The 26,509-nt window shown below is 30.6% G+C and overlaps 1 protein-coding gene across 1 annotated transcript; it reads left to right on the top strand.

Annotated features, from left to right (window-relative positions):
- The first annotated feature begins 23,177 nt into the window (after positions 1 to 23,177).
- Positions 23,178 to 25,915, top strand: LOC129312481 (uncharacterized). Its single transcript, XM_054955118.1, has 7 exons — positions 23,178 to 23,384; positions 23,838 to 23,924; positions 24,014 to 24,241; positions 24,397 to 24,561; positions 24,698 to 24,751; positions 24,867 to 25,016; positions 25,316 to 25,915. Exons 1-7 carry the CDS (start codon positions 23,214 to 23,216, stop codon positions 25,691 to 25,693), a joined length of 1,233 nt encoding a protein of 410 aa, XP_054811093.1. The 5' UTR covers positions 23,178 to 23,213; the 3' UTR covers positions 25,694 to 25,915.
- The last annotated feature ends 594 nt before the right edge of the window (positions 25,916 to 26,509 follow it).

Genomic DNA, 26,509 nt, shown 5'->3' with positions numbered 1-26,509 from the left:
TGGTTCACATCCTGTGCCGGTCACCCTCTATTTTTGAGGCGTGACAGTATTGACTACATCATAACTTAGTCCTACTTAAATTTTAACTTGGTGCGACTTAGGTCCTTAAGTTTTAGCCATTTAATCCATTGGTCCCTGCACCTTTTACAAATGAACCCCCCAAAAAAATTAGATATTAATTTCTTCTTTCTTTAATTCTTTTGCAAGAACATATGCTCCTTGAGAAATCCAAACAATTCAATCACCAATAATAAGCTTCAAAGAATCCCTAATGGCATAATATCATATGATTTCGCTGTAATTTGGTATAATAATAATAATAATTGTAATGATTGAGCAGGATCAAACAACTGGAAACTGGTGGATGCAAGTCGGGAATACATCTGTAGGATACTGGCCAGCTTCTTTGTTCAATCACATGTCTGTGGGTGCATCACATGTAAAGTGGGGTGGTGAAATAGTAAACAAGGGATCTAATGGGCAACACACCACAACAGGCATGGGAAGTGGCCATTTTCCTGAAGAAGGTTATAGGAAGGCTAGCCTTTTCAAGCACATTTCTATTGTTGATGCAAATAATAGTCTTGCGTCTCCTAAAAGCTTTAGCATTATCGTTACTAATCCCAATTGCTATAATATTACCTCTTATGCCTGTTCAAATGATTCGGGTGTCCACTTCTACTACGGCAGTCTTGGGAGAAACACTACAAAAAAATTGACTTTCAACGATGACATTTATCGCCACTGAAAGTCAAAAAGTCACCGCTGAAAGTTTTTTGCGACGACAAAAAGTCGCTACAATGTCACCGCGAGAGCTTCTGTCGCTGATTCAATTTGGGACGACAAAAAAAGTCGCCACTGAAAGTCAAAAAGTCACCACTGAAAGTTTTCAACGGCTATAAAAAGTCGCCACAATATCACTGCGACAGCTCTTGTCGTTGATTCAATCTGCGGCGATAATAAAAGTCACCGCTGAAAGTTAAGAATCAGTGGCGACAATTGTCGCCGTAGAAACCACGCATCAGTGGCGACTATTTCTGTCGCCGCTGAATGTTAAGTATCAATGGCGACAGTTGTCGCTGCTGAAGCTACCACCAAAAAGTTATCGCTGAAAAGTAATGTTAGTTCACTTATACACATGGCACCATGTCACTATCCATGTGGCGCCCCACCTCACGCCACGTGGTGCTATGTCACCCTCCACGTAAGGCCCCACCTCGCGCCACATGGCACCATGTCACTCTCCATGTGTCGCTCTCTCCACACGCCACATGTCATCATGTCATGAATTTATATTTCCATTTTGAAAGTTGTCTCCTCCAAGGTTTGAACCCGTGACCTCCCTTTTTTGTGTCCAACCATTTTGCCACTGAGCTAGAATGAACCTGTAGTCTATTATTGCATAATTAAATACACACACACACACACACACATTATTAAACTATACAAACACACGTATATATTAAATATTAAATATTATAAAATATCATTACTATCCTTAAATACTTCAATTTAATTCTTTCAATTTATAAAATTATAAATTTTATTATTTATTTTGTTTAAAGTAAACTATAAATATAATTGATACAATATAATTTGTATTATTTATTTTAATTTTTTTAATTCTTGAGGTTGTTATATTATTTATTTTAATATTCATATTTATAATTATAATATAAAAATATATAAGAATAAATAGTAAAAATACTGATGATTATACATTAGTAAAAAAATTATAAAAATGCAAACAATCAGCAGCGACACTAAAAAGTTGCCGCTGAAAGTCAACTTTCAGCGGCAACTTCTATGTCACCGCTGAAATTTACAACATAATTTTTTTAAAAGAAATTAAAAAATGCTGACAATCAATGGCGACACTAAAAAGTCATCGCTGAAAGTGGACTTTCAGCGATGACTTGTATGTTGCTACTGAAACTTGCAACATAATTTTTTTAAAAGAAATAAAAAAATGCTGACAATCAACGGTGATACTAAAAAGTCACCGCTAAAAGTTCAATTTCAACGGTGACTTGTATGTTGCCGCTGAAACTTGTAACATAATTTTTTTAAAAGAAATAAAAAAATACTGACAATCAGCGATGACACTAAAAAGTCACCGCTGAAACTTGCAACAGAATTTTTTAAAAGAAATTACAAAATGCTGATAATCAGCGGTGACTTGTATGTCGCTGCTGAAGCTTGTAACATAATTTTTTTTAAAAGAAATAAAAAAATGCTGACAATCAGCAGCAACACTAAAAAGTTATAGCTGAAAGTCCACTTTCAGCGGCTCCTTGTATGTCGCCGCCGCTGAAACTTGCAACATAATTTTTTTAAAAGAAATAAAAAATACTGACAATTAACGGTGACACTAAAAAGTCACAGCTGAAAGTCGACTTTCAGCAGCGACTTTTTAGTGTTGCTGCTGAAACTTGCAACATAATTTAAAAAAAAAATTATAGAAATGGCCAAATCTTTCACATTTATAACAAACTATTTCTATTTTATATTTTTTAAAATTATATTTTCTAAAGGTTTTATAATATTAATTATTTGTCCATATGTTAAAACAGTAGAATTTATTGTTCTTTGTTATAACTAGTAAAATAAAAGCAGAAGAAAATATAGAAAATGAAATAGATAACACCCCTTTTGAAATAAATCAACAAAGATACATGAACATAATATCACATATAATTTATAAAAAAATGATATTGCCAAGTAAGTTTAGTAACAAACAGAGAATATTCAAAAAATATAATATTCAAAAATCCTTTGAAAGACTAGGAAAGTTAGGCAGTGGTGTTCCTATTAAGCTTAGGAAGAATAATATCAATAGAAAATAAAACTTGTAGAAATAGAAATATGAGATGGTTCGATAAGATATTAGGATCTAAGTCAAAAAAGAAGAATAAGATAAGTCTTAAGAGTCTTAGTCTATAGCCAAATAGGAATAGTGAACTTGAAAGAAAGGTAGAAGAGGTAGAAATAAAGAAATACATTATAAAAGAATTGAAGAACAAATAGAAATCTCAAAAATAGAAACTAGAATAAATTAAATAAGAGAAAATTTTGAAAGAGATATTTGTACAGAATATCCAAATTCTTTTTGAAATAGAAAAAGACACAGGAAATCACGGGTGAAAAATAAATATGACAAACTAAGAAAAAGAAAAGGCAAAAGAAAAACAAGAGTTGAATCTTGTCAAAAAATAATTTAAGCACAAAAAAAGGTAATTAAGTGAAGCAAATCAAAAGAGCTAATTTAACCATGATTTTTTTAAACTTCTATAAAATCAGAAGACTTTTGATTTTGCAGGCATTGAGTTAAATGGCCCCTTCTTTATCTCTTAATATAAACCTCTCTCCACTTGTAATATTACAAGATATGTATGTGTATCTATGCATACATACATACATACATACATACATACATACATACATACATACATACATACAACTTGGTTAAATAAATGAAAATGAAAATAAATTAAAATTTAAATAAAAAGAACATCATGAAATTTGGTAAAACAAAAATATATTTTTTCCTATGAAAAGTACTTTAATCTAATTTTGAAAACACAAAAAAATATTGACAATCAGCGGCGACACTAAAAAGTCGCCGCTAAAACTTGCAACATAATTTGTTTAAAAGAAATTAAAAAATTCTGACAATTAGCGGTGACATTGAAAAGTCGCCACTAAAAGTCGACTTTCAGCGGCAACTTGAATGTCGCCGCTGAAACTTGCAACATAATTTTTTTAAAAAAATTATAATATATTTTAAAGAATGTTGATAATCAGCGGCGACACTAAAAAGTCGCCACTAATTCTCAACTTTCAACGGCGACAGTAATAGTCATCACTGAAAGTGTGACTTCCAGCGGCGACATCAAATGACGCCACTGAAAGTCATTTTTTTTGCAGTGAAACTCAAATTGTCCTTAGCCCTTATAATGTCATCTTGGGCGGCAAATATAAGTTAAAATAAAACAATACAAGGGCGTTATTTAAAAAGTCCGAAGCTATCTATTTATATCAAGGAAAATAAAGGAATTGTGGTATGGGTAGAATTCCCTAGCACGACGGGATATTGTATAAGATAAGGCTTCACAAAACAAGTCTTAATAAGATTGAAATATTATGCAATGTTATATTGCATCGTATTTGTTATCCTATGTTTGATTATGTTGTATGATATAATTGTGGTGGAAAATATATTTCTTTTAAAAAACAATGCTTTAATTAAATGTTGCATAAAATGCCGAAGCTCTCTCTGTATACATATAAATAATGTGATTGAGTGAAGAGACACTAGAAATTTGTAAATGTTAATATAAAGGCACTTGAATACAAAATTTATGAAATGTAAGTGCGACAGCACTGCTAGAGTATGAATTGTATAGAAGTTTAAATGGATTAATAGATATATTGCCAAAAAAAAAAAAAAGGATTAGTGGATATTAAGTAAATATATTGTTTTCCTTATCAAAGAAAAGAAATCCTTTTCCTTCAAGGTAACTAATGTTTAATTCAAACAATACCAAATTCAAGCAACCTCTATGCTTAATGCTTATCTGAACTTTCATCTCCAGCCATTCAGGGGCGGAACCAGAGTTGCAAATGAGGGGGGCCAATTTTATAGGAGTAAATATTGATTTTCTTATTTTAAATATTTATTATCAATATATTTTTAAACTGTTTTTAAAAACAATGGAATTTTTGGTCCCTCAAATCTGTCTGAATTACCAATATTAGTTTTTGAAAATTTAACACTATCGATTAAGTCCTTAAAGGTTTATAACTATACAAAAGTAGTCCTTATGTTTTTAAACAGGAATAACAAAATAAGGACTAATTGTGTATAATTATGAAATTTTAAGCATTTCATTGATAAAATTTAAATTTCATGAACGAAATGGATATACTAAGAGAAACAAGGAGGAAAGGTTTTTACAGATATAACCTATGTTATAGAACCAAACTAAGCAAACAGCTTAACATTTATTATATTTTGTATTATGACCAGTTTATTATATTTGTTAATGATATATCATTGTATACCAATGATAAACTCCCTGTATATCAATAATAAATTTTTTGTATATCAATGTGAACCGGCCACATTCCTAAATCTTCAAAAATTTTCTAGGTATAAGAATTTTTTTGCCAATAGGCCAATTTATCTGGGAAACAAAAGTTTCATTATGCCATAATTTTATAATTAGAGAAATCGCTCATGATTAAAAATAATCAAGAAAACACTTTAAATAATACATAAAAAATACATTTTCATTATTTAGGAGAATGGTGATTATGAAAATTAAAAGAAATTAATAATAATATATTCATACTTTTATTTATCATTACATATAAGTAGATAAAGAGAGGTAAATATAGGTACTAAATGCTCTCTAAGTACTCAATATTCTTAAATCATGAAAAGAAGAAATGTGCAAGGGGTGAAAAAGGAAAGGGGAAAAAAAGGGAAAGGAATGCACAATTAATAGAGACAAGAGACACAATCAAAAGTTAAAAAAAAAATGGTGGGTGGAAAACCAAGACTGCCATTTTTCCCTCTGATCTAATCTATCCCAAGCCTCATATTATTAAAAAGCCGAAAAAAAAAGAAATCTGGAAACGATGGTCCGCCCATGATGATTCACATGTGAAAATGGTAATTGTCGATGCTGCTATACAGTACATTTTTATTTTTTTATACAGTACATTTTTTAGTAGACAAATCAATTAAGGCATCTTCTATATTAATTCGTGTGAATATGGTTTTATGCTGGCAAAGACGTTTTCGTGTGAAAAGCTTGTATAAACTCACAAGAACAATGAACTTGGTCACAATATAATTTAGATTCTCTCAAATGAGAAACTTGTAAGATTTGTTTTATATTAAAAAAAGAAAAAAATATAATTTAGATTCTCTAGTTCTATAATTCACCCAGAGTCGGGTAATGGGCAGGCTGAGTCCATACTTTATGGATTCAAACTCATAAACTTAATTACCTTAAAATTAATAATTTTTCAAAGCCCGACTCATATTTATAGGGTTTAGAATTGGGCTCATAAGTCCCTTTCTATTATTTTTTATTTTTTAAATTTTTAAAAATGAAAAATTTTAATTATTCTAATATTTCACAGTGTTTTTAAATATAATTACAATTTTCAAAAATTTAAAATAAATAATCAAAATTTTAATTTTAAAATATAAAATTACATTCTAAAGTTTAAATTCAATTTAAATTAAAATTAAAAAATATTTTATTGCTTAGGGGTAAAACAAGAATAGGTTTAAATAAGTCACCCGAGTTTGAGCTGTTTTTTTAGGACATATCAAGGCAGGCTTCAAATTTCAATTTTCCTAAAAAATATCATTTTTTTTCAATTCAAACCGTTATGAAAGTGAGCTTAAGTAATGATGCCTGGCCTTTATTCCTACTTTAATTTCACAAATGTTATGGAATTTAAATTCAAATAATACCTAATTCGATGTGATTTACCAAAAAAAAAAAATTCAATGTGAAGTGACTTTTTATGTAATTCCTTGGACACATAAAAAAATAAAGCAAGGTAGTGATTAGTATTAAGTAATTGAGATATGAGGTTGATGGGGATGGGGATGGGCTAACAACCACATCGCTCGAAGTCACAGTATCATCAACACGATTTCCCCCCGCATGCTTTTTTCGTGGAGTCAGCAATTATTATTCTAATCTAGTGATAATGTTTTGCACGTAACCATTCCATATCATGTCGACACCTGTCCCTCCAATTCAGGCACGTGTATTTTTTTTTATTTCTAGAATTATTAAATCATTCAATCTTATTTTATATGTGATTATCTAATTAAATCATATTTAAACATTGTCAAGTTTAATTAAAAAATATAAGTAATTCTTTTAAAAGCTATGAGTAACTCTTTTAAAAGCTTTTTTTTTTTTTTTTTGCATTGCATTATGCAAGGTTAAGCTAAATATATATCTCGTGTTCGTTTAAACAAATATGGCCCTTTCCACCACCATCTCAATTATCTACTGCAATAAAAAAAAAGATTTTGAAAAGGTTTCTTATGCCCAAAAAAGAAAGTTAATTGCCTTCACTAAATTAGATAAAAGGCATCTCGGTTAATGTTTTAAATTATTTAAAAGGTAACTTTTCCAAAACATGGAAATTCCTCTTTCAGAATATGAATATTTCCATAAAAAATTAAAAAAACATTTAAAAGTGATTATAATTAACATCCACATGGTTTTTGAACAATATATCAGAAAATCCCATCTCAATTTATAAGTTTGCAGGCGGCCAACACTTGAACCCTTGATACTTCTATCTTCCAAGTCTTATATCCTTCTTCTTTGCTAGCTAATATATACTCCCTCCGTTCAAAAATGTAAAACATTTTTAACTAAATCTTACCACCAATAAAATAGTTAATTAATTTTCAACTAATTCTATCTTTTTATATTTACTCCTATTAAATACTCTGTAATAAATATACAGTTATTATCAATAGAGGTACTTTGAGAAAAAAGGTAATGATTACACATCGAAAAACTAAAAATGCCTTATATTTTTTAACATCTAACTCATCAAAAAATGCCTTATATTTTTTAATGGAGGAAATATGAAATTATTAATATATGATATTTAACTACATATATTATTAAGAAGAAATGCATATATAATATTTTAATTTCAGTTATTAATATGGTAAACTAATTTATGTTTATAAGACTATTTATATTATATTTTTAATAAAATATTATTTCCGTTAGCAAAATGAACTTAAAATAAAACAAATATAAAATTTTAATTAATAAATAACTTTCTTATCATCATTTTAGCCAATTTTAAACTTATTTTATTTTTTAGATGACAACGATTAAGTATATTATTTATTCATAAAAATGCATTATATTATTTATACTTACTCCGTTAAAAAATGTAAAGTATTTTTGACCAAATCTTACCCCCCAATAAAGTAGTTAATTATCTTTAAACTAACCTTTTTTAAATTTACCCCTATGTAGGGTGTTTCACCCTAGAATAAATATAAAATAATTTATTTAATAGGGATACTTTAAAAAAATGTAATGATTATACTTTGAAAAAACTAAAAATATCTTACATTTTTTAACATCCAATACCTAAAAAATATCTTACATTTTTTAACGAATGGAGTATATCTTTTACCTTTATATCATCCATATTTTTCTCAAAAATTAATAAAAATAAATAATTAAATTTTTATCTTCTCTCAAAATGGAAAATTTGTCCCCTTGTATTCTTGAAAATAATTTTTATCTACAGTTTTTTAATTATCTTAAAAATATTTTAATAAAAAAAATTTAATTTTAACCACACGAATTTTTTAATAGTAATTTTGAATAATTGTGTACTTTTTATGAAGAAGAATAACAATACAAAATAATCACAAGAATCTCATATATGATCTATCTAACATCTAATCATTCTCTATCCTATGACAACAAGGCAGAATTGAACAATTTTTCATATTCTTTTTAATATGTAATTTCATAAGTATTTTGGGTTGCAGATATGCTTCATGTGCTTATATTATAAATCTATAATAATCGGCTATAAAAATTTTAGTAGTAACTTCTTTACATGATGACAAAAATTTGAATTTGAAATATCAAACTTTAAAATATTTTTATTGTGATGTATTTTTCATTTATCATTTAAACAATTTTGACTTTAGATATTATAATTTACATTTAAAATCTTTAGTTTATGTATTTGCGTGCAAGTAAGTATTTATGTATACTTTTGGCCAAGAAAAAGATTTATGTATATTTTAGCTAATTATAAATGAAAATAATTACCGATCAAGATTTTAATTTTTTTTTGTCAAAACCCATCAAGATTTTAATTATATCATATTAAAGTACTAGCTTAATAACATTATTTTTACTAAAGATGAGCTAGGTCTAAGAAAAGATTATTAATAATACAAAATTAAAAAAATATTTAATAATTAAACCTAACAAATTTTCATTATCATTCCTTTTATTTCTCACTCATATATATCATTTATTTTTTTTATTCAACATATAAAATAATAAATTTAATTTTTAAATATCTTTTGAATGGTTTTATTTAATTTAAATTTTTAAAAATAATTGATAAGGAAAAATTTCTTTATCATGTAAATGATAATTTTATAAATAATTTTATCTTAAGGAATACACTTAATAGTGATAAATGTTTTCAGCAAAAGTAATTATATAAATTATTTTTTACAAAAATATTTCTTGCAGCAAATAAACAAAGTTTTTTCTTAAGGAAACTATTAAAAGTCATCACAAAAAATTTGTAAATAATAATGACAATTAAAAATAGCCCACTTTAAGTAATGATAGTTAAAAGTAATTGCTAAAAATTAAATTTTGATGGCAATTTTTTGTAATAACAGAATGTCGCCACCTTTTTGGTAGCAACTTTTTTTTTTCACCACCAAAAATATTTTTTTTTATGGTTTTGATATCAAAATAAAAGTAGACAAATAAACAAGTTTTTGGTTCTCAACTTATATCGGCCTAACCCACTTGTGTTGAGCTCGCCTATTTGCAGCTTCTACATGAAAGCTCAGGCTAGATTGGTTGAAAAGCAAGAACTCAGAAATTATTAGGGGGAATGGCACTAATGGCATTAAAAATAGAGTTTATTGCACTTAAGGTCTAAATCATTCTGAAATTGCTCTGCAGGCCTTAAGGCCCCAATTGCAATATTTTTTCAGAGCAAAAATAATATTTTGCCCTTTATTTAATTTGAATACAGAACTTTCGCGAACCCTTGAAGCAATGAACAAAGCACAACTCTATTTTTTTCCTCTCATTTCCTTGCATTGAGTCGCTATTGGTTGATGTTGTGAAGGGTGACCTGTGGAGCTCAATCGCTTGCTGCTGTCAGAGGAGGACTGTGGTGGTTGAGATCTTCCTCTCTATTCATTCTTGTTTGTTGTTCCTCCCCTATTGTCCATTATCGTTGGTTGTTTCCCACATTTTTCCCTACATTGCACATCGCTAGTTGTTGCTTATCTTCTTCATCTTCCGTGTTCGAGTAGCATCATTTGTTTCTTCTAGCTTCTGTCATTATTATTTAAAGGTTAGGATCTTCAATTTTGTTTCTCTGTCGTTGATTCGGTGTATGTGTGAGTTTAGTTGTTGAATTTATAATGGGTCTTTGATGTGAAGTTTTTGTCATTATCCTTATTTGTTATGTGTTGTAAATTTCATTGCTTTTCTTAAGAACAAAAAACCTCGATGAAAACTGAAACCTTGGTGATTCCTTGCCTCATTAAAAATGTTAGATTTACATCACACTAGCAATGAAGGTTGCCCCTATATATTTGGAGGAAATAAACCTGCAATAGAATGCAGGGCATGAAACCAACATATTAAAGAAGCATACTTCATTCTACTTTAAAAGAGACCAATGGATTATACTATAGGAACATGAAGAGGTTCTAAGCAACCTCGCATTGTGTATGTACACTGAAGGGAAACTATCCTCTATATAGTACACTGTACGTATAAAACCCCTATACTGTAGAACTTCAAGTTAGGTGAATATGATGCTTTGATAGGATGTTTTCACTAAATATTAATATGAATTCAAATAAATAACTATATTTATAACATCCATCTCATCCAAGTACATTGCACAGGGTGTAATTGAGTAATTCTAAATGCTACTCTTTAGTGTCTCTTTTCAGCAACATAGTCATATTACATTTACTTGCAAAATGAACTAAAGACCTGTTCTCATCATTAGAATAAGCCATCTTGGATTGCACAGAAGTATGAGGAACCAGAATCATTTGGCTATTTGTAATAGCATAAATTGTATGCCTACAAATTGTGCCATTCTTCCTCTATTTTTGTTATGATTAGCATGAAGTATGGCTCAAGAAACTTGATAAATCCTAGAACATATCAACAAACTAATAGTTCCATAACAATTAGTAAAAAACTTAAGACTTTCAGTTGACTTGTTTCCTTTGTGTATTCGCCTTAGAAGGTCACAACACTCTATTTCCAGAAATAGTGTAGAATATTCTGAGATAATTAGTTTAGATGGCTCTAATCTATCAATCTTTAAGACTCTTCAAAAGGTTCTATCCTTATCTCTTCCAATCATATAAAATTTCTATGCATAAAATAATAGTAGAGTGCTTTCTAGCTGTGTCCACTAAAAGAAAGTAAATCTAAGTAATTCATGACATTAATAAAGTTATGAAACGAAGATTATACAATTATTCCATGCAAAGCAAATGACCACTTATGCAATATCCATGTTTAAAAGCATCCTACAATCGGTAGATTAGCTTGCTTCTTGCTATATTACCTAACATAATGTCCTTGAAGAATGGTGAGAACTGAGAACAAACATAAACATGTGAACTAGACAGAATTAAGTAAAGATGTAATGTATGCCAGAACTAGTAAAGAAAATAAATGGCTTATCTGTTTAAAACTTGGTAGTAAAGTCAAAGTTTACATAACCAACCAATAGAAGTTTTAGTTGAGTTTAACAGTAAAGCGAAATTAACTAATTGCTGCTAAAAGACTTCAAAGTAAACATCAATGCACATGTAGTACACCCATTACACATATGTAAACCTTACAAGAAATGTGTGTGTGTGTGTGCAGCGTAATAAATACTGTAAATTTTTTAGATAATAGGCTGTAAATTTTGACTCTGTCAATTTTGGAAATTGTTAACTCTAAACTTTTAGATTGTTAATTTGTACAGGTGCATAGCATAAAATGGCTTTCAACAAACCAAATAACCCAATATCAACTACAGGATGGCGTGATTTTAGAAGAGAATTTTTGGAGGTTAATAAAGTGAAATATAAAAAAGTAGGAAATTCAAATGAGGCTGCAGCTAAAATATGAAAAGGAATAAGTATAGAGGAGAGGGAGCCATATAGAATGAAGGCCAATGAAAATAGAGAAGTGAAAATTCAAAAAAATACAAAATTCCTTTCCATACTCGATGTTCTCCAGCAAAATTCAAAGAAATTGCTGACTTCATAAAAGAAAAGGGCCATTTGAAAGAGAAAGTTGAGGCAATTGGGTTTTCTAAATTGTTGGATGTTGAAGGTCTAAAAATACTAAGAGAGTTATGCAGGGAGATCATGCAATCTTATGATCCTCTAACTCAGAAAATGATAATAAGGGGGAAAACGGTATTAGTGAGAGCAGAGGACTTGCAAAAAATTATGGGGCTACCTAATGCTACAAGGGTAGTAGATTTGAATGTTAATAAGGAGTTGGCAGAAAAATTGAAGAGTGATTATACATTAATGTCATTAAATGACTTGAAGAACAAGATCACTTCGAAGTCTAAGAATGACAAGTTTAAGTTTTATTTTTTGTTGTTGACATTTGGAACTCTTATGTATCTTGGTGGAAGTCCCTGAGTTACTGATAAGGTGTTAAAGGTGTTAGCATGTATGAATGATGCATGGTCTGATTTTAATTGGGCTGCTTTTGTGTTGGAGGAGTTAAATCGGGAGATTCAGCTCTACAAGGAACATGTCAAGAAGGGGAAGTCAAAGGGAACCAAATATATTAGAGGATGCCTCTACTTCTTATTAGTAAGCTACATTATGTTTTCTATTTTCATGAACCTTAGTTGTTACAGCTATCCTTACATTGAATTGACATTTTAAATTTCCTATCTCCAAAATTTTCCTCTCAATAAAGTTGCACCCCCAGCTAGTGATGCAATAGGGCATTGGACTAAAGAAAGGGTTAATGAAATGGTAAAGGTTGAGCATCAAAGCTGGTATGGCCTGTTGTACACTAAAGCACCAGCCCACTGTGATGCTAACCTTAGTGTTTCAACCCAGTTGCCTTTAATTACTGCCTTTCACGACAAGGTGTGTATACTTTTAACCCAATAGTATTTTTGGATCCCTTAATTATAAGTAAGTGAACCCTAAGTTCATAATAAGTGAACCTTTTAATGTGCAGGACATGAAGGATGTGTACGTAAGAGTGAAGGCTTACATGGAGAAGGTCTGTTTTACAAATGTTAATTTGTGAACATTTCATTGTTAAATATGAACATATTATTATGAATAAGTAAACATTTTTTGTTTTGTAGGAAATAAAGGAAGTACAGGAGAGTGTCATGTCTTACATGGCTAATGAGCTGCTAGAGTTGCAATCAAAGAGGGCTGTCATAGAAAAGGAAGAGGAAAAGGATGAAGATGAGGTAGGTGAGAATGACAAGGACGATGAGGGGGGTGAGGAAGGGGAACATGGTAAGGATGAGGATGATATAGATATAAAGCCAGAAGAACAAGCAGAGGCGGAGGATGTTAAAAACATGAAAATTGAAAAACAAGAAGGTGGGGATAATAAAGAGAAAGATATCGATCAAGAGGGAGAAGAAGCAAAGAAATCAGACATGGATGCATTTGAACACAAAGTGGCTGCCAAAAAGAAAGGAAAACTTCCAGTCAAGAGATCTAAGAGGAAGAAGAAGGCTGTTGTTAAATCTCCGTGGATAGCACTTGTTACCCAGAAGAGAAAAGTTAGTGACAAGTAATAGCTATACAAATTATGCACAGATTGGCATACAACAAAGGATGTTGGAGAGTAAGTGGAAAATTACTGTCATAAGAAATTTAAAAAAAAAATGTTCTTTACTGTAAAGCATCATAATTATTTGTTTTGGTTGGATGCTACAGGATATTTGTCCAAATGTGTAATTACCATCTTACACGGAGTGAGCTACGTTCTCTTAGACCAGCACATTAGATAAGCAATTGGGTAAAAAATTTCAGACCTGTATTTAACAATGGAAGTCCATATATGTACAACTGAATGTCCGTAAATGAACAACTAAATATCCATATATGTCCATGTAGGTAATTACTATAGTCAGCAGGACTCTTGTTGGTGATCAGAAGGAGCAGTCATCTCATATCACGCGTCATATTTTTGATGCTAAATTCATGGCTAAGATGATAAAGAATCTATCATGCTAGAATATAGATGAGAATGTAAAGCATATTATCCCCGAGCATTTGGGATATAACTTAGGTGACTGTGATTTCATATTTAAGCCTATGGTTATTGGAAACCATTAGTTCTACTTTATCTTGGAGCCAAGGATAATGAAATTTTATATTCTTGATTCTATGGTTAATCATAAGCAATTAAAGGCTGAGGAGGAAGAGATGAGAAAAGCAGGAAGGAAAGGGAAAGCGAAGTTGGGAAAAAAAATGCTTGAAGGATCTAATGAGCAAGGGTCAAATAATGATGGTGCAAATATTATAGCTCTAAATTATGAACACTTGCTTTTGAATTTGTCAACCTTTTATGTTTGTTGGCTAACCATTTACCTTTACAGAGGGAGCATTTTAGATTAATTCTGCTCAAGGTGAAGTTAAAACTATTTGAAGTGGAGTACAACAATGATATACTCTATCTACGAGTCTTCAAGTAAGAGAACAAGTAAGTTATGTTGGTATAACATTGAAAACTTTTTAGAAACAAAATATTCAGTCATATCTTACTCTATTGCCTTCGTTGTGTAATGATGATTGTGGAATTCATCTCATTACATGGCTCAAATTCTGGAACAATACCGTCAATTTTGACCATCTTCCATTTGCCATGTCTAGATACACAACACAAGAACTATTGGCTATGAGGTGTGACATATTATGTTGGCTGGTGGAGCATCCCAATAATGTCATCCGTGAACATCTACTTACACTTATAGGAACAGGAAAATGAAAAGAAAAATTATAGGATTATGAAATTAGGTTCTCCTAGTAGGATTATGTACATATTTGAAGATATTTTTTTATAATTTGGAAATAGTTTTTGTTTGTAATTGAAATTATGTATATATTTGCACACAAAAAAAAAAAGAAATCTACAAGTCTCAATCTTTCGATTCTGTACAAGACAACACCCACTATGCACAAGACGATGTCCATGCATGCACAACGAAAAGGTCATGAATTTTGAGTAATTCAGTAGCCTTGTTTTGGCTGAAATGGCTACACAGATCATGTACAACAGAGCACCTACTAGGGATAAGACAATGTCTATGCATGCACAATAAAAAGTCCATGAATTTTGAGTAATTCAGTAACCTTATTTTGGTTGAAATGGCTACGTAGACCATGCATAACAGAATACCCACTATGCACAAGACGATGTCCATGCATGCACAATGAAAAGTCCATGCATTTCTAGTATTTCACTACTAGCCTGGAGAAAATGACAAGTTATGCAGACTATGCACGACATAATACCCACTATACATAAGACGATGTCCATGCATGCACAATGAAAAGCCCATAAATTTTGAGTAATTCAGTAGCCTTATTTTGGCTGAAATGGCTATATAGACCATGCACAACAGAATACCTACTATGCATAAGATGATGTCCATGCATGCACAATGAAAAGTTCATAGATTTTGAGTAATCCAATAGCCTTGTTTTGGCTAAAATCGCTATGCAAACCATACACAACAGAACACCTACTATACACAAGACGATGTCCATACATCCACCACAGAAAGTCCATACATTTTTAGTATTTCACTACTAGCTCGGAGAAAATGACAAGTTATGAAGACCATGCACAACAAAACACCCACTATGCACAAGATGATGTCCATACATGCACAACAAAAAATCCATAAATGTTAAGTAATTTAGTAGCCTTGTTTTGGCTAAAATGGCTACATAGACCATGCACAACAGAATACCCACTATGCACAAGACGCTGTCTACGAATGCACAATAAAAAGTCTATGAATTTTAAGTAATTCAATAGCCTTGTTTTAGATGAAATGGCTACACAAATCATGCACAACAAAACATCCACTATGCACAAGACGCTGTCCATAAATACACAATGAAAAGTCCATGAATTTTCAATATTAATAAGGATAATTACATCATATAAGAATTTCATGTTGGTACTAGCCTAGGTACTAAAACAAGTACCCACATGAAATTTGACATTATATTTCAAGTTTGACATATATAAAAAGTTATCAACTATATCCAAAACATCAAACAATTGCTTCTCTATATACAAACAAAAAATATCTGTCATTCCTAATTACCTAAAAAAATATTAATTGGGAATTCTTCCATATACATAATTATAACTGCCTATGTAGACCAAAAAAGTATAATGTGACTACTTCTCATGATAAGTTAGGATTCTTACATGTCTTGTGACTATGTTTGGCCTCCCCACATCTTGAACAATAATAAATCTTCTTATCTTAGAATTGAGACTCTATCCTCTTTGTTCTTAGCCTCCCAGGAAGATGGTTGGTTAAAGGCGGTTGTAAGAAAGTTTGTGATAAGTTATCCATTAATGTTGTTGTATCAAGCTTTGAAATGTTAACAGTCTCAACTGGGATCATATTACTGCCATAGATTTTTTCTTGACAACTTAAATGATACCATTCCTCAACATATCAATATATATTGCCATGTGAAAGCTTTATGGCAGCCCATGCATGAGGACATAATAGTCCAGACATTTGCCATGCCAGGTAAGAGCATTCACGTAATTCAAGATTTACTCGTACATCTCCATTTAATGTTTTCACTTTAATAGTGTTCAATGCATAAAAATTTGCTTGCAATGTATCACCTCTTAACACATTTTCCTTTAGCTTGGTCTCCATATTTGGTCCAACACCATTTGTCCACTTTTCTAGTGCCACTTTGCTATTGTGTAGTTTCTTCGCTAATTTCTTCCTATTCTTGTACATAAAAACAGCAATATTATATTTCCTTTCATTGACAACCTAAAATTAAAGGACTCAATAATGTTAATCATTTTGTTACCCCACCTCCTATGGGGAAACTTGTTAAGTGCCCATCTATTTACGTCACCGTGTGTTTCAAGCCATTGAAATAAATCCGGACAAAAATTCATCAAATTTGATATTGCAACATTGAACTCACTAGGGAGTCTTGCATAAGCTATTGCATCCAGGAGCTTGAATGTTGCATCCTTTGTCACTCCATTCTTTCTCTTACCTCTCGTAACTTTCAAAAACTCTGACCCAAAGTTTTCTTTCATATGATAGTAATAGAAAGCGTACTTGTCACAACCATATATTGCTTGTACAACCTTAACGATTGAATTATGTTTATCAAACACTACTGTTATCTTTCGCGATTCTATTATCTCCTTAATATTTTAAAGAAACCATAACCACTCCTCAACTATCTCACTACTTACTATGGCATATGCCACAAGAAATATCTCATTATTTGCATCATATGCACATGCTAATAGTAGAGTTTCCTTGTATAGTCCAACTTAAGAAAGAACCATCTATATATAGTATGGGTCAAGCACCTTCCATGAAACCTTTTATGCTACATTCATATGCAACGAACAAACATTGAAATCTATTGATGGCCCAGCTATTCATTTTGCAACTGTGGTTTGATCACTTTCAATTAGCCTTTGACATATATAGGGAATTAACATATATGATTTGTTTGGTTGACCATGAATTTCAGCCAAAGCTTTCTCCTTGCCTCTATATGCTTGATAATAACTAAGTTTCAAACTATACTCCCTATAAATGTCTCATCTAATATCATTAGGAGACTTGCCTCTGGAAGCCCTTAGCTCATCAGTTATTATGGATGAGGTTAGTATTTAATCTGCTTTTATGGGCAACATCAAGATTGTCTTGTGCAAAATGAAGATGTTGATCCTTGAAAGTTCTGATACTTAAGAAACTATTATCTTGTATGCTCCAATATACCATGGACATCCCTCAACTGCACACTTCACAATAACTTGACTTGGTTTGTTCTTTAGAAATTTGTATCTAAACTTGCGCTAGGTTATACTTGTATAATGCCTTCCTAAATGCCACAGCATGAGCAAAAAGTTTGTCCTACTTCAACAAGAAAATCCTTCTACTTGCTAGCATTCATCTCTGAAATAGAGGTAGGAATGCATTGGATAGCTAAATTATCTTCTCCATGTTCTGTTGGAATGCTTCCTCTAGAGTTGGGTAAGTTGAAGCCTTCTAAATCAATATCCCAATGATGAGGAGATAGCAAATTTCTATTGAAAAATGGTAAAAATTGGTCTATCTTGCATTCACAAAAGTTACCACATTATTAGTGCTCTTATTAATAACTTAGTTTATACGACTAACCATTCAATATAAACAAGTAAATATTCATGTTTGCATAACATATAATCCATTATTCCTGACAATGCATTTTTTGACCCAATTAACATGAATGTCAGTACTTACTCTTCAGGATCATCTTCAAGTGCAGCTCATCTAGTAACATACACATGAGCAGTTCTTCCATTGTATTCAAACAATTGTTCAACTCCAATATCATCAAGAAAATCTATGAATGTGCTTGAATCAATCTCGACAATGAACTTTATGTCATTTTCATTATCACTATGGCAAACTTCTGAAGATATAAATGATCTTATCTTTGTATATTTCATTCTTTTTGTTATAGTTCTTGCAATTACATTTCCACCCTTATACTTTATACCACTATCAACACTCCTCACAAATTTACCGCCATAGTGAAAGAAACAAGACAATTTTTCTCCAGAACTACTTTCCATCTCTTATATTAACCTGTAATGAACAAATTAATCTAGGTAAATGTTTACATACAGAAACCCAACTTTTATTTTACACAACACAAAGTTTAATATAAGCAACTCAAAGTTCATTTTCACATAACAGATACTCTAACGTCTTTGACAGTAGATTTTTTCACATTAGAAGTCATATTGTATTCAATTCACATGTCAAAATTCAAGATCAACAGGTTAACCATAGATATTGTACAACAACTAATCCACTCTAAAACTTTCATAATCAACTTAATGGTTCAACAACCTTTAGCTTCTATCAGTAAGTTAGGCTTTGTTAACAAATTGCACAAGTAGGCAAATAATGTATAACACAATATCCACTATGAATAACACAAAGTTCATATATTCTCACTTAAAAGTCCATGTTATTCTAGTTTATCATTAGGCTAGACTTAATAAAAGGAATGCTCAAGTTAGGCAAATATGGTACAACATAATATCTACTTTGCACAACACAAAGTTCTTTCATATCTCACCAGAACCAACTTAATGGTTTAGCAACCTTTAGCTTATATCAGTAGGTTAGGCTTCCTCAACAAATTGCACAAGTAGGCAAATAATGTATAACATAATATCCACTATGTATAATACAAGATTCATAAATTCTCACCTAAAAGTCCATATTATTCCTGTTTATTATTAGACTAGTCTTAATAAAAGGAATGCTCAAGTTAGGCAAACATGGCACAACATATTATCCACTATGTACAATACAAAGTTCATATATTCTCACCTAAATATCATGTGATTCTAATTTATCATCAGGCTAGGCTTAACATAATGCACAACTCAATATTCAACAAAAACAACTCAAACTTCATTTTTGCACAACAAATACTCCAACATTTTTGATAGAAGATTTTTTTCATATTGGATCATATTTTATTCAGCTCACATGTAAAATTTCAATATAAAGAAGTCAACCATTATTATTGACAACAACTAATCCACTCTAAAACTTTCATGGCCAAAATAGTTTAGCAATCTTTACCTCATATCAGCAGTAGAATCACAAATAAAATTTCAATTTCAACAATATCACATTTAACTTTGTATAATAAAAAGTCCATCTCATATGCATCCTACTACCTTATGTAAAACTCATCAAATGCTTTCATTAAATGAACCACTACATATTAAATGAGTGAAGATCATCTCTGTCTCCACTTCACCAGCAACTGACATGCAACAATAACCTTAAATTATTTCTACCCTTAAATGATTTATGCAACAACAACAGATGCCTCTCATTTCTACAACAAGAAAAGTAAAAATCTCAGTTCATTTTTGCTGCAACAATGTGAGAAACCTAAAAACCTCCAGTGAGATCTTGAAATCATCAAAGCACTGCTCAAGATAGAGAGATTTTGAAATTTATGTAGCTCAAAAGTTACTCCTCCCCATTAGAGATCAGAAACCTTCCCATTCTCCAACTGAATACCCATTCTTGCGTGTCTGTCATTCATTCTCTGCATTTAATTTCATTTCTATCCATTAAGGGCAAAATAGTTTTTTTTTCTAAAGAAATATTGCACTTGAGGCCTCAAGGCCTGTAGAGCAATGTTAGATTCATTTAGGCCCTAAGTGAAATAAACTCTATTTTTAGGGCCCTTAATGCCATTCCCCCAATTATTAAGTTTGGCATTTTCACAGTTGATTCCACATGTGATCCAAAATATTTATGGTGATCATGACAGTGAAGGAAGACAAATAAACAAATAATTTCCACAAAAAAAGGATATTCTCATAATTTCTGAAAAGCATAAGTAGTCCTAGAAATTTGTGCACAATCAAGTCCTAGAAATTTTATCGAAATATATAAATGATAATTAGATCTTTTAAAATGCTATAATTTCTTAAACATTCTTAAATATTTTTTGACATTAATAATTTTATGTTAAATGACTAAATTACCCCTTATTTAAAATAAAAAAATAACTAATTCATGTGAGAAATTATGATTTCTTATTCAATTCTTGCAATTCACAAAATAAAAATCATGATTGCTTAAATAAAAGCTGTAATTGATCATTTTCAAGACTTGGACTTCAATGAAAAAAGAAATTTCATGTGTGAAGTTGTGATTTCTTGTGCAATTTATGCGATTCACAGAATAATGGTTGTGGTTATTTAAATAATAATTGTGATTAGTTATTTTTAGAACTTGAATTTCGATGATAAAAAAATTTCATATGGGAAGTTGCGATTTCTTGTTCAATGTTTACGATTCACCAAATCAAAATTGTGATTACTTAAATAAAAAGTTGTGATTGGGACTATTTATTTTTAAAACTTATTTTTTTGTGATTTTTTATTTAATTTTTGCAATTGGCAAAATTAAAGTTGTGATTATTTAAACAAAAATTGTAATTGAAAAAATGGAGCCAAAACCCATTATTTTTATTTTAAACAAGAGGCCATTTACTCATTTGACTTAAACTTATTAATGTCAGAAAGGTCCTCAAGGACTTCAAAAGAATTATAGTATTTCGAGAGATATGATTGTCATTTATATATTTATGTGGGATTTTATGGGCATTTTCACATTAAAATTAAATTTTTTGGAGGGGATAAAGTGTGTAATAATTATCATGGGAATTATTTTGAATATTTAGAGAAAAATATATTTTGATAATTTTAAGGATTAATGAAATTAAATGGCTATAATTGAGATACTTATTGAGTGAGTAAACTTGAGGAATTAGTGCAATATTAATATTCAATAGCAACCAATCAGATCACTAGAATCCACTGAAAGGCGCGTGCGCGCGCACACATATCAATCCCTAAATTCACTCTAGTTCATATCATTTTAATAATTTAAACTATCAGTCGCTAAATTTTAAGGAATGACATAAGTGCTTATACTTTTATTTTTAAAATATAAGAATTTATATTTTAAATAGTTTAAATTTTAAGACTTAATTGCATCTATTCGAAGTTCATAAATTGAGTTTTAATCAAGCTAAAATTATAAGGACTAACCTACACCGAATTATAATTTAAGGACTAAGTTTTAACTAAATCAAATATTAAGGTGAGTAAGATGTTTTTGGAAAAAGTCAAAAACAAGAAAAAATCACATATAGGTTATGTGAAACAAGCTTATTTACAAATAATTCTAACAAAATTTAGAAACCACATTCAAATCCCTTAAGATTTAAGTATAATTTGAAATTAGAGTGTAACGATAATAATGTCTCTATTAAAAATACAATTATAAAAAGTTAAAATGATAGTTTTAAATTACAGATAAAATAATTGAAAACCATTAATGTTGAAGTTAGACACATTAATTATGTCTCAATTTAGACACAATTATTGTGAGAGGCTCGTCCTGTCACCATAAATGATTTAGACACAATTAAAAATTAATTAAAAAAACTTAATTAATGAATTAATTGGGTCTGAACTTGAACACATTAATTTTTTCTAAATTTAGACAAAATTATAGTGAAAGGCCCCTACAATGGTTCATTATGGCGACAAGCTCCCCAAGGCTTGTCACCATAATTGTGTCTGAGTTCAGACACATTAATTGTCTCTAAAAATTAATTTTATAATAAAATATATTTAATTATCTATTTGTTGAACCTCATGATGTTACTTAAAATGCCTCTTCTTTGCGCATGAAGCAGAGCTGAGAATATGAATCGCTCCTTTAAACTCTTATTTTTTAGGATTTGATCTTGAAAAATTAAAATTTTTAATATAAATAGGCTTCTAAGCCCATTCCCGTTTAAGCACTATAAAAATGAGCTTAGGCTCACAGCCTGTTCAAACTCTTTTCCATTTCACCCCTAAAAATAAAATATTTTAATTTTAAAAGTAAATTTAGACTTTTAAAAAAATATTTATACTTTAAAGTTACAATTTATATTACCATATTAAATTTTTTAACATTATTATTTATATTTTAGAAAAAGAATATGTAATATTGAAATAAATAAACTAAAATTTTAAAAATAAAAGGAGAAAAAAAAACTAGTTTACAGGCTTAATTTTTACTTGGGTCAAGCTTGAAATAAGTGCTCCCTCTATTTCAAAATATAAGTATTTTCTCTCAGCTAACTTAACCTAGTATATATTAAAAAAAAAATTCTCCATTTTACCCCTAATATTTATTAATCTAGATATTGTAAATGTATCTCTCACTCAATACGTAATGCTTTGATAATCAAGAGTAAGGATAAAAAAATAAATAAATATATATATATATATATATTTATGAAAATTAAGATTGCATTTGTATGTAGATTTTTTCTAAAAACTGTAAACACGTTTTTGGGCAGAAAATACACGAGACAAGCCTAACCTAATCAGACAAGATTACGTGAGACAGCAAAATATTTATGGTGTGACAGTAGAGGCAGGAAAAATAAACACGAAAAGGATAATCAAGTAATTTCGAAAAGCATAAATGGTCCTATAAATTTGTCCACGATCAAGTCATGGTGAATATCCACGTGAGAACTTTAATTCGTTTAGGTGCTTGCTCCCAATTTCTCAGCTTCAATGGCGAAACTAGGAAATGAAAACATCACTTGGACAGTGAGTGTGGTGTTCTGCTTCTTCTTGTCTTTGGTGCTTGCCACGGCCTCCACTGGCGATGAAGGATTTGATAAGGAACTTGAGGTAGAGAAGCTTTTTAAGAAGTTGAATAAACCAGCTGTTAAGTCTATCAAGGTATACAGTTTAACTTCTTCGGCTAGTTTCATGACGACTCACATTTTAATTCAAATGTTTCTACACAGAAGAAAACTTCAACACTATTAAACCTTTTTTAACTTCTACTTTAGGTCTGCGTGTGTTTGGCTTCTAATTTTTTTTAAAGTATTTTTTTTTCTTTTGCTTTTTCAAAACTATATTTGTAGAAAGTTAATTTGGGCCTTTTCTATCCATGTTTGCGATGTTCGAGGTGATGAAAGAAGACGACCTTTTATGTAAAAAATTAAAGATATTAAGTCTTTTCTTTTGCATTTGGCGGTCAATGTTCTAGGCTATATGTTATAGAAGATATAATCAGGCAACATACATTTTTTTTTTTGGTCTTTGAGTATAGTTAAGAGAAGTTTTTTCTGGGTTTTAATTATAATTTACTTATACATTTGGATTAACATTTTGTATTATAAAAAGCAGAGCCCTGATGGTGACATGATCGACTGCGTGCATATTTTAAATCAACCAGCTTTTGATCATCCAAAACTCAAAAATCACAAAATTCAGGTAAATAATTTATCTTAACTTGTCTTTTTTGTCATATTGGATTTTTTAACAATATAGTTCCGAGGCCAATTATATCCCATTCCATGAAGATGAGGCCAAAATTTCTTCCAAAAGGGATAAGAAGGTTAGGTGAATCAAAGCCAATTCCTCAAATGTGGCACCAAAGTGGTAGTTGTCCAAAAGGGACCGTTCCTATAAGAAGAACAACAAAAGATGACATATTGAGGGCAGATTCTATCCAACAATCTGGGAAGAAGATCAGCCACAGCATCCTTGATCTGTCTGGATCATTAAACTCTGCAAGTTCAACGCACGAGGTACTACTATTTTCCATATATATATATATATATATCAATATCTTGAAATACAAGGCTTGTAATTTGCTTCATTTAAAAAAAAAAAATGCTTGTTTGTGTGTTTTGCATAGTGTAATATATTTTTCCTGTTTCATTGTTTGTTCTGGTGCCTCTAGTACGCTGTAGCTACTTTGACGGGAGATAGATATTATGGGGCCCATGCATCTATAAACATTTGGAAGCCCAATGTTCAACAATCCGATGAATTTAGTCTCTCTCAAATTTGGATTACGAATCATGATGATCCTAAAAATCATGAGACCATCGAAGCTGGCTGGCAGGTATTCTATAATTTCTTCCAAATCACACGTGCGCATGATGGATGAATACATTTTTATACAGTTTTTTTTCCCCAACAAATACTACTTTTTGTCCATCTAATTCTCTTATTTACTGTTTCCCGATCTTGAAAATTAGATCTACCCAGGAATATATGGGGATGACAACCCTAGACTTTTTACATATTGGACAGTAAGTTCAAATTTCTTACCAGCATATGATTTCTTGTTTCATCAAGCCATTGTATTCGTGTTGTTAATAATTGTTTTATTACTTTTAATTAATATATACCTTTTTCATCCCACAGAGAGACTCGTATAACAATACTGGATGTTATAACCTTCGTTGCCCTGGCTTTGTTCAAGTTGATCCCACAGTAGTGGTGGGAAGCAGCCTACAAAATAATATATCTGTCTATGGTGGTTCTCAATATGTTTTATCCATCCACATCAGGAAGGTATTGCCTATTTACTAATTCCCGCTTAAAGTTAAACTTGGTGTGACTTAGGTCCTCAAGTTTTATACATTTATTCCATTGGTCCCTGCACTTTTTACAAATGAATCCCCCAGAAAACTAGATATCAATTTCTTCTTTCTTTAATTATTTTGTGAGAACATATACTCCTTGAGAAATCAAAACAATTCAAATCACCAATAATAAGCTTCAAAGAATCTCTAATGGCACAATATCATATGATTCTGCTATAATTTGGTATAATAATAATAATAATAATAATAATAATAACGATTGAGCAGGATCAAACAACTGGAAACTGGTGGATGCATGTCGGGAATACATCTGTAGGATACTGGCCAGATTCTTTGTTCAATCACATGTCTGTGGGTGCATCACATGTAAAGTGGGGTGGTGAAATAGTAAACAAGGGATCTAATGGGCAACACACCACAACAGGCATGGGAAGTGGCCATTTTCCTGAAGAAGGTTATGGGAAGGCTAGCTTTTTCAAGCACATTTCTATTGTTAATGCAAATAATGATCTTGTCTCTCCTAAAAACTTTAACCCTTACGTTACCAATGCCTATTGCTACAATATTACCTCTTATGACTATTCAAATGATTCGGGTGTCTACTTCTACTATGGCGGTCCTGGGAGAAACTCAAATTGTCCGTAGCCCTTGTAATCTCATCTTGGGTGGCAAATATAAGTCGGAATAAAACAATATGAGGGCTTTATTTAAAAAGTCCGAAACTCTCTATTTATATCAAGAAAATAAAGGAATTGTGGTATGGGTAGAATTCCCTAGCCTGATGGGATATTGTATGAGATAAGGCTTGATAAAACAAGTCTTAATAAGATTGAAATATTATGTAGTGTTATATTATGCAATGTTATATTGTAGCGTATTTGTTATCCTATATTTGATTATGTTATATGATACTCTTCTGGTCTTATTTATAGGGTAGAGGGAAAAAATTGATCATATTTATAGGACACTTGTCAATTCCTAATGCTCCTATTTATATTTTTGTTCTTATTAAATGCTTTAAATAAAAATATCAATAATGAGATTTAAGAACATTTATAAGGGGTACATGTGAAAACTTGTTAAATTTTAAGACAAAGTTAATAAGATTTAAGATTTTCTTTAGTTCCGGTGAAACATACTGGAAGTAACTTATAAATAGGACCAGAATGAGTATAATTGTGGTGGAAAACATATTTCTTTCCACAAACAATTGCTTTAATTAACATGTTGTATAAAATGCAGAAGCTGCATATATATATATATATATATACACACATATATAATGTGATTGAGTGAAGAGAGACTAGAAAGTGGTATATGTTAATCTAAAGGCACTTGAATACAAAATTTATGAAATGCAAGTAGGACAGCACTGTACTGCTAGAATTTGAAATTTATAGAAATCTAAATGATTAATAGATATTAATTAAATATATTGTTTTCCTTATCGAAGAAAAGAAA

The sequence above is a fragment of the Prosopis cineraria genome, unplaced genomic scaffold (genome assembly GCF_029017545.1).
Source record: "Prosopis cineraria cultivar Desert tree isolate PC_DT_omini unplaced genomic scaffold, ASM2901754v1 PC6, whole genome shotgun sequence".
In the NCBI taxonomy this organism is placed as follows: domain Eukaryota; kingdom Viridiplantae; phylum Streptophyta; class Magnoliopsida; order Fabales; family Fabaceae; genus Prosopis; species Prosopis cineraria.
Note: the sequence above shows the minus strand (reverse complement) of the source record. Positions and strands in the feature narration are given on the sequence as shown.